At 32.3% G+C, this 10,312-nt stretch overlaps 1 protein-coding gene across 1 annotated transcript; it reads left to right on the top strand.

The window, feature by feature from the left end:
• The first annotated feature begins 794 nt into the window (after window positions 1-794).
• On the top strand, window positions 795-1,231 carry LOC119643674 (60S ribosomal protein L44-like). Its single transcript, XM_038043070.1, has one exon. It carries the CDS (start codon window positions 874-876, stop codon window positions 1,186-1,188), a length of 315 nt encoding a protein of 104 aa, XP_037898998.1. The 5' UTR covers window positions 795-873; the 3' UTR covers window positions 1,189-1,231.
• The last annotated feature ends 9,081 nt before the right edge of the window (window positions 1,232-10,312 follow it).

Here is a 10,312-nt window from a genome sequence, read left to right as displayed (position 1 = left end):
AGATGCATTGTCTTTAATTAGACAAAATTGGACACTCCCATCAATTAACATAAAATTCCAAAATATAATTGGTTTAATATTTTATATTTTTTTGTTCATTATTCTTAGCTTACACTGGAAGGAGCGTTGCACATTCTACAGATTTGCCAAAAATTTCGATTGACGGTTTCGAAACTGACACGGAAGAAAGTGAAATGAGAGTTTATAAAAACGTATAAATGCTATGGGAGAAAAAAAATGTTGTTGGTTATATATTATGCATAATTTTTGTTGTAAGCCACTGTCTTAGAAGTAAGTGCACAGAAAGATGTTGATGTATAACTTTTAAGACATATGTACAATTGAGCCCCTGAAAAAAAGAATACTTTAATGTAATTTGTTCCTTTCTCTGCATGTTGCGTGAAAATCTTTCATACCTTATGCTGTAGGAGTTGGGAAAGCGAGAGCACCTTAGCGAACAGTGTAGTTTGTTATCCTGTACTGTTTCACAAGCAGACAAACATAAACAATTATAAAAGTTGTGTAGAACATGTTTCCGTCTATTTGTTCTCTCTTGGTTTTCATATGAACCATTGGTTGTTGCCATTTTATTATAGATACGTAGGGTATCATTCATTTCGGGAAAGATCAATCCAATAATTGCCGCTGCAAAATGAATAAATAAATAAATAAACCAACGATTACTGAAATTTAAAGTTTTATTCGTATTTTTTTCGTTAACGGCTTGCGAAATTAACCCAATAATTTGATTATTTCCAGAGAAATGAATCGAATCTAAAGCAGCATAATTCCCATAATCTAGCAACAACCTCGTCTGCTTTATTGTTCTTTCCTTCTTTTCTATTTTTTCTTTGGGAAAAGAAAATCGTCAAAATGGTAAACGTGCCGAAACAGCGTCGCACCTTCTGCAAAAAGTGTAAGTGTCACAAGTTGCATAAAGTAACCCAATATAAGAAGTCGAAAGAGCGAAAAAGCGCACAGGGTAGACGTCGTTATGGTAGAAAACAACAGGGCTTCGGTGGTCAAACAAAACCCATCTTCCGGAAGAAGGCTAAAACTACTAAAAAGATTGTCTTGCGTATGGAATGCACAGAATGCAAATACCGCAAACAAACTCCATTAAAGCGTTGTAAACATTTCGAATTGGGTGGCGATAAAAAACGAAAAGGACAAATGATTCAATTCTAAATTTGGTTATAAGACCTCTTTTTTACCGCTTCTAAACGTAGTTCGTCATGTTAGTTGTAAAAATTGTAATAATTTTTGCGAAAAGGTATAAGAAAAATATAAACTTGAATTGAACTAAAGCAATACTATTCACTTATAAAACGTAAATAAGTAAAGTACATGTTTGTGAAAAATTCACACAAATTAACGCTCCGGTCATCAATTGTCGAGCTTGACAGACAGATTCGTTCTTTAACAAAATTATCAAAAAAACCTTAACAATTATTCTTATATTAATTTCCTTTTTGTTTTTTTTTTTGTTGAGATTATGACACTAAAAACCTATAATAATAAAACCTTTCGCCTTCCTGGCTTCCAAAAACATTTCACTTACTCGTTACGGCGAGATCATTAAATAAGTAAAAAAAGACATGGTTCTTTCCCTTAATAGGTGAAAGCCGTAAAGTTTGGGCGAATAATATAATATAATATAATATAAAATATTCACTTTTATTTATATATTAAATGACCTTCGCTGCGAGTACGGCTATTAGGCATGTGAAGATGCAGTCATCACCCAGTGGTGAGACCCACTAATTTCCATTTTTCCTTGCGCTGATGAAAATATATATATTTTATGTTGTGGGTGTGTTGTTAGATGGTACAAATAAAAAATTGCCATATGTCAATTCCTTGATATAAGATGAAAAAATTGGCAAAAACAACTATAGAATATTTTTTTTTTATCTACAGAAGTATATTTCGTTTCTGCCTTTCGAAAATGAAGACAACTTAACAATAACATTCAGCTATCAATATACTATGGTATAATAATATAGTAATATAGAGTCAAAACTATAAGATTAACAATTTTGATGTCTTCATTAGGTACGTATTCTTGGATGTTATGGTTGCTCGTGCTGAAAATTGAACTATTCTTTCACTTAACAGTATCACTTTATGTGGATCGAGATAAATTTTATTGATAATTTTCACAAAACTTTTCCCCCATTTTTCTACAATGCATATTTTTTTGGAGATGGAGTTTTATAAGGTCAGAAACTTTCATTTAAAGTAAAAATGGTCAATAAATATATTAAAGTAAAGTAAAAATAAACAAGTAAGGAACTTGTATTCAGTTGGGACCGAAACTCGCATACCCACTAACATTAAAAGCTTCGATGCCGCAAATTTTTATTTATTGTCATAAAAAAGTGAATGTGATAAAATTTATCTTTCACTATTTAATTTACTAAAAAGTATTGCTATTCAAAAATCAAACTACTACACCGTGACGTCCACCATAATTAATTCTCATTCTACTCTCCAAGTCCTTTTATACCATGGGTATGGTCAAGGATATTTTAATGAAAAAATTAGTCCAACAGATCATGGTGTCCATGCTTATTTTAGAATCAACGCATTTTCAGACAGATAACATATTTCCATTTGAAGAACGTATAAAATAGTTTTAAACATTCTATCTCGTTTACCTTATGATTAATCAACATAAAACCTCAAAAAAGTAAAAAAAAGAAAATTTAATCCCTTGTAACTTTATGTGACCTTGGTCGGCTGTTTCCATTTTTGCGCATAATTAGTTTTTCGTGAAGTAATTGCCGAAAATTTCAACTTTTTATCTTTTCTCATATGTTTACTTTAGGGATTATTAACCTGCGTGCGAAATCTTCCAATGTTTTTGTCACATTTAAAGTCAATTATGCTTTTTACGATATCTCTAGCTTCTTTTGGGTGCTGCAGACATTACGACAAAATGAATATATCCCCATCCTTTAGTGGCGCATATAAAAAGCTAAATGAAGAAACAAAATTTTGGACGAAAAACTTTTTAAAGTTTTTGTAGATTTTATTCGCGCCAATTATTACAAAAAAAAAAAAAAAACAAAAAAAGTTTAGCTCATTCAGAACAAGATTGGTTTTCCAACTCACCATGGAAATGAAATTTTTCAAATTTAATACCGCAAGTATTCAAGATGCCGTACGTATGTATATAGAATACCAAGTAAATTTGAAACAAATTTTATGTCGCCTAATACATATTTTGCGTTTCTAAATAAACCGTGTTTTTTTGCTGAATTTACACGATTAACAATTTTGATTAAGATTTTTTAGCGCTTGGCGCAAATTATATACAAAAAATAAAAAAAGTTTGTGTAAGTAAAAGTAGTTAAAGTTTCACAGTTTTTGTAAGTCTAAGTACATTAAAAACTTCCAAACAATACGATACGACATTTCTTGTTTAATTTATTGCCGCTGAGTTTCTATTTCTATTAGTATCCCCAAACAACACGCCCTCAAAGCAAATAAAAGAAAATGATGAATATAATCGTATTCCTTTTTATATCTGATCGTTGTTTTAAGTCAATTACCAATATTTCATAACGTAAAAACATGTAGCCATTTCCTTGCTTGCACAGATTTGATATAAGCCACCTGCAATGTAGGGTGCAATGCTATTAATACCCATAGGGTATTGAATGTAGAAAAAGTGTACGTATGTAAGAAACAAAAGAAGCGACTGTGTGTTGCGTATTGGTGACGGTCACACATACCTTAAATACAACACGCCGCCTACAAGCCCATACCTATACGTGCACAAATTTTTAACAAATGTGTTTTTGGTTATTTCACATTATTTATGCGTTTTCTTTCTTACCTTCTTTCTTTTTTATAATCATTTTTTTAATCGTTATTGTTGCTCTTGGTTTTTATTTTTGGGTTATATATGGGCGCATGCATTTACGAACCCTTGTGAATTTGTATGCATACTTTTACAGGCGTATATATGCTCATAGAAATATTGATCCGTAAGATGCTTTATGCTATGAGCATATATACGCCTATTCATCTAAATATGTATATATAGTTCCTACGTTTCTATTATTGCTATACATAGAATTTTTTCAATCTAGAAACAATCATATGGAATCCAAATGTATTATTTTGTTTCCCTGCCAACTGGATTCAGTGGCACCTTCGGAAATTGAAGTAAGGAAACAGGAGCACTCAACTTTTGTCTTCATATAATCGGTTTTGTTCCTAAAGAGTTATCGTTATCAAACTAAATCAAGATAGTTTTCTAATATGTTTAAAGTCCAAAGGTTCTTATTTACATTGCTAATCAAAGTTCAATCTATTGAATACGCTGCTTTATAGTTCGCTATTTTATTAGACTTGTTTTCATGAATTTATCTAACAATAAAATTTGTGGAGATAGGAAGTGTATCGTACAATTTGCAATGTGAAATGCGCTACTAAAGACTTTGCTCTACGTCTTCTTCTTTTCTTCTTTTATTGCGAACCCTATTTTTTAAAACAAATGAAATATTTGGTTAATTAGCTTCGTTGTTTTTTTGCTAAGTTGTAAATAAATTTTACGTTACAATGTGAGGTGAAAAGTCATGCCTCCACATGGCCTCAATATGTAAATGTTCAAATTGGGCCTGTTTAAATCAAAAAGTTTTAGAGCAGAAAAATTTGCACCCCCCAGTTGATTTTGTCCTAAAAGATTCTACGACCTTTCTACAAGTCGGGGTGACCCTTCTGGTTTTAAGTAACGATCCAATGGCAACAAGTGTTTCGCCCACTCAACCAAGAACCAGACTGTGTCTGCATAACGTACAGATCGCGTCCCGAAATGGGCTTTCTGGTGTCAGTTACACTATAGCCCAGCTGACCACAACCAAATGAAGGCGAACTTTGGAATTCTAGGGGAAGTCGAGAAAGTACGAAAGTGAAAATTGTTATTGCACGTATTCAATTGCCTAACAATGAGGATGTGATTGTGGATCTTTGTCACCAGAACCACACATGGAGCATAGTTATAAACAAGGCAACTAAAACAGAAAAGAGCTTTCTACATTGAGAAACTTCGGAAAGTGGTATGATTTTTTTAGAAAACATGTAGGACATTGAGTTAGATCAGATTGTATCGATTTATAAAAAATGAATGTGAAAGCAAATATCCTCATGTATAGAATACTGCAACTGATCTTTTCGAAAATCTTGTTGAAATTAGTGTCTGTTAAATCACTAAATTTCATTTATCAAATACTTCATTAACTAAGCTAAGGGTTCAGGTAAGTTGGCAGTTGTCGTTTAATTCTTTCGTGCTTTATACTTGTTATCGGCCAATAGCATTTTCCTGTAATCGGTGCAGGTATGACGCTAGTTAAGTATTATATATACATTTATTTATTTATTTTTTTTTATTTATTTACTTACACATGAAACTCAGCGAAGATAAATTAACAGCGAAATTTGACTGGTTCTTAGAAAAAAATAAATCTAGTTCTTAGAAATAAATCTTATTATTAAAAACTAATATAAAGTTTGTTAGAAGAAATACAATAAAAAAAAAGTCATATATAAACAAATAAGAAAGAAATAAACCTTACACACCACCATCACAGAGGCATACTCACAACAGGTCGAAGTTGCAAGTGAACCCCTCAGCCATTGCAAACATGCAAAAGCTTGCCAACTGATAACAGTATACAATGTCAGTTAATTTTCGACTTCGAAAATTCGAGTAAGATCTTAAGATTGTAAGATGGTTGAAATAGGATGTAGGGAAATCGAGCGTTTCAAGTATAGTTGCTTTGATAGAGTTTAAAGGCTCCGATATTAAGATTAAAATTTCATGTAGCATTCTACAAACAACTCTTAATGGATAAAACAGTACATAATTATATTTACATTGATTCAACTCAATGAAGATGAAGTGCCTATTGAAGCGATTAGGGACATTAAAGTTTATGTGACTAAGTAATGTGAACGAATCGATAGTACCATTAATTAACTTAATTAAGAAGGAGACATCAAGAATAGATCTCCGTTTCTCAATGGCAAGAATTGCTTTTGAACTAATTCAATTGGCGTTGTCCAGTATTGGTCTAACTAAGCACATGTAAAGCTTTTTTGTAATCCTTTAGCCCTCTGAACTACCTCTTAATGAAACCACCTACTACCACCGCGAACCTACCATTACTTAAAGAGAACTCAATGTGCAAATTAAAATGTAATCTTTGGTTGAATAAATTCCCGAAGTCGATGAACGAATGAACGCTTTCCAACTTGTATGCGTCAATGAAATACTAAGTACTGAATGACTTCCTTTTTAAGAAAGAAAGTTTATTATAGGTTCTAGGTTTTATTTCATAAAATTTTGGAACCAAATTAATTAAGTCAGTTTGAAGCTGATACGAATACGATTCCTAAGAAAATGAAGAGAACGGTTTATCATCGCCAGCGTACATTAAGATATGGCCGGAGTTAATCACAGAAGGGGGATCATTAATTCATAGAAGCTGCCTTGGGAGACATCTAATGTTACGGGGTATTCATATGAGATAATGGAGTTAAACAGAACCCTGAATCACCAGTTATGAAGATAAGAGCTTATCCCTTTTAATAAGTACAAAGGCACGCCAGAGATCTGGAGTTTGAACATCAATAAATTATTATTAACTAAGTCAAATGCTTTGCTAAAACCAGTGTATACGACATCCGTGCGAAAACCACTAGAAAAAGCCTTGAAAATATGGCAAGACAACTCTAAGAAATTCGTGACAGTAGATCTTCCTTTCCGAAAGCCAAGCCGGAACGGAGAAAGATTTAATAGCAAAAGCTAAATCCTGAGTAACAATACAGTCAAACAATTTATGTTAGACACTCAACTTGGCGATGCCTGTATAGTTTTCTACGTGATGCCTATTTCCACATTTGTGAATTGGACTAAGGAAACTACTCTTCCAACACAAAGGGAAACCACTTGATTTCAAGGACAGATTGAAAATCGCTGAAACAACACCACATAAATCGAAAAACCATATTTTAAATATACATAATGAACTCCCATCAGATCCAGGAGCAGAACTATATTTTAGAGATCTTAAATCGTCTAAAACATCATCTTCTGAAATGTCCAAGCTGGGAACCAAGACCAAGTGAGTTATCGGATGTAGATAGTTGACAGTGGAATCGGAATTAGCAGTTAAAAGATGTCGTCGCAAGTACAGCAAAGAGATTCGACGTTTTAATATCATAAGCGGACTCAGAGCCATTGAAAGAAATATGCAAGGGATATAGACATTCTTCTTTTGTAGTTGCCAAACTTAAAACAATATCTAGGAGCAGTGAGGATTGAAAGTGTCTGCAATAATATTGGTGGTCGAGGTAATTAAATTTATGCCCTGATGAAGAATTTTTACGAAGAAGTTTTTACGAAACTTAAATTTTTTGGTAAGCCACAGAAACCAATAATTATCATTACTTTCCTTCCCAGCAATCGTACGCAAAGAAAATGAGTAAGCTTCTAATATCATAAATTGCCTTTTTATGAAGATAATTTAGAGAAATGTGGAGCATACAACTTGGAGTAGAAAACTAGTTCTCAATAGATAAAAAATAATGTAACATTTAAAAGTCATTTTGTTTGTATTTAAATTGGTGGTTTACTTTACATGTATTTTTTAATTCTTCTTGGTAATTATGCATAAATTTTACTTCCAACGAAGTTTCGCTGGTTTAGGATGACATAAGTACAACGCTTATTTATTTTTATGTACATAGTTTAACTAAAATCAAATGTTCTTCTTCTTCTTTCTAAATAAAAAAGTCGTATATTGAAGTAATATAAAGAACGGGACAATAAAATGACTATCACCTATTTGAATAGTTGTTTCATAGATCGTTCAATCAAACAAAAGACAAAAATACGGCAAATTTGGAAAATCAACTAACGAAACTGTTGGTAATTGAAAATTATTATAGATGTATTGTTATTGCATTTAAGAGAGAATTTAGTACCCAAGAGTTTAACTATGTTTCTATACAAGCCAGCAACTATCAAATACGTTTTGGTAAACGCCTTGGTAAACGACAGATTATCTTTATTACAATAACTTTTTGATTTTATTTTTGTGTCAGTTAATGGAAGATATATACATAATCTTGTATGAATGTGTTAGGAAGCCAAAAACACGGATCGACTGTAGTAAGACATAAATGTGCGATATAAATGTGTGTACACGACGGAGTACTAGTGGGACACTTCCGTTTGTGAGGCACCACATTTGCTGAGACCGAAGCGATTGATGAAGGAATTGTATGAACAACGATAGCTTCATTTACAAGTTTGAATACTGAAGAAGTTGATTCGTTAGTTACTTCTTCCTTACCAATACCACTATCATTATTCACATTGGAAATAGACGACGAAGAAGCTCCCTTTTCAGACGTAATAGTCTTATTGGTCACTTCTTTCTTGTTTTTCCATTTAGCGATTGCCTTGTAGAAATTGCTTTCTGTGCACTCTTCGACGGGAGATGTCTTGGCTTTTTAAGCATACTCTTACATTACCTACCTTAAACATTCTATTATATATTCATTCTATATATTCTGTTATTTGCAGCCAAAATACAATTTAGCACTCATTCCGGTACTCGCCAAGACAAAAAAATTCAAAAAAAAAATTCTAATCAAAGAATTCAAAATTAACTTAAAAACAGAAATTATAAGAACGTTAGGTACATGTTGAGATTCCTTCTGACACAAAAGTGTTAGGTACATTTCGCACAAAAAAAAAAAAAAACAAGTAAGAAAATTATATTCGGTTGTGCCCGAACATGTTATAACCATTGCCGTTATCCTAAAATAGATTAAAAAAAGTAAAAGAGCTCAAGTTTTTTATTCTACAATATTGGATGGGTGCGGCGGATCATTTCTATTTTCAAAATGAAAGTATAGTACTTCAAAAATGTTGCACTTAGTGATTAACAAGTAAAAAACACGGAGAGAAAAACTTTTCGCAGTTTCTGTTTTACGAGAGCGAGTGGGTCGTGACCTTTGACCAGTTTGTGTTATTTTCAATTTCATTTGCATTTCTTACACTACAAATACAGATGTAGATACAAGTCATACACAGTTGAGCAGATGAACAGACGAACAGATGGGCATGCGTAAGTGTATTCCGAATTTGAACATCGCAAAGAATTTATGTACTTCAGGAGTTTTATAGTTTGCTTCTGCTTGTTTTAAAGGATTTTCAAAAAAATCAAATTTAGATACACTATAACATCAAGTAGGCGTGATCAACGTTTCCTCTGTTTGTACAGTCACTATAGCATCGCGCATAGAACGTTGCTTTCAATTTTTATAGATTTATCTTCAGTAGAACAAAACACAAAGTTTTTATTCTTCTGAAAAAGGCGAAATGTTCTCAATACACGGTACTGTAACCGTGAGCTTCTATCGATTTGGCCTATTTTCAATGGCAGTCTGCGTCCAAAGACTTTCAATGTTTTTGCCGAACTTGAAGTCGATAGCTTCGTGGTGTAGTTATTTTGTTGTTAATCAAAAGTAGTGACACAACAACCTCTCGCAATAATAAAATATTCGCAACCGACCGCAATTTATTTTTAATAAGAAAATCGAATTTTAAATTAACAAATTTATTAATTAATTTCAACTCTACCAACATTCTGCAAGCTTACCAAATTTTTTAAAATCTAAATATATCCTAATAGGGTTATCATCAAACTTAAAACTATTCTTCGTCTCCACAGCTTGATATTTGGGGCCAGGAGATTGTTAAAAGCAAACACTGAAAGCAACTCAGTTTTGCTCTTTAGTTATAAATTATGAAAGGGGGAAAACTGGGTGGTAATCATATAAGCGGGCGATTGTTGCCGTGATAATCGCCTTTTTTTTGGGAGACCCTCGATTATCGCCAAGATGTTAATCATATACCATTTTTGACAACTTTCCAATACTTCCCGTCAAATTTTCTATTACAATGCTTTAATAACTGAGCGATGTGTAAAAAATGAGAGCAGTGACGTTTCTTTTATAAACACATAGAGTAGGCTACAAATTGACAAATAAATTTGAATGTTGAAATCGTCATAATTCATTTACAAGAAATTTACATGTAATTGCAGCGTATTATTAAAAAGAAAGATTAGGTATATAAAACGTTGATTTGGAAAATGCAAATAGGAAGTACTATTTTCAATTTTTATTTAATTTTTACGTACATTTTTGTGCGAGTTATGACTTCAAAAGTTTTTTATATATTTAAGTTTGCTATATTATTTCCAAAATTTTATGGCAGTAACTTCCT

Source organism: Glossina fuscipes, unplaced genomic scaffold, assembly GCF_014805625.2.
Source record: "Glossina fuscipes isolate IAEA_lab_2018 unplaced genomic scaffold, Yale_Gfus_2 61514, whole genome shotgun sequence".
Lineage (NCBI taxonomy): Eukaryota > Metazoa > Arthropoda > Insecta > Diptera > Glossinidae > Glossina > Glossina fuscipes.
This window is presented reverse-complemented; position numbering and strand designations above follow the sequence as displayed.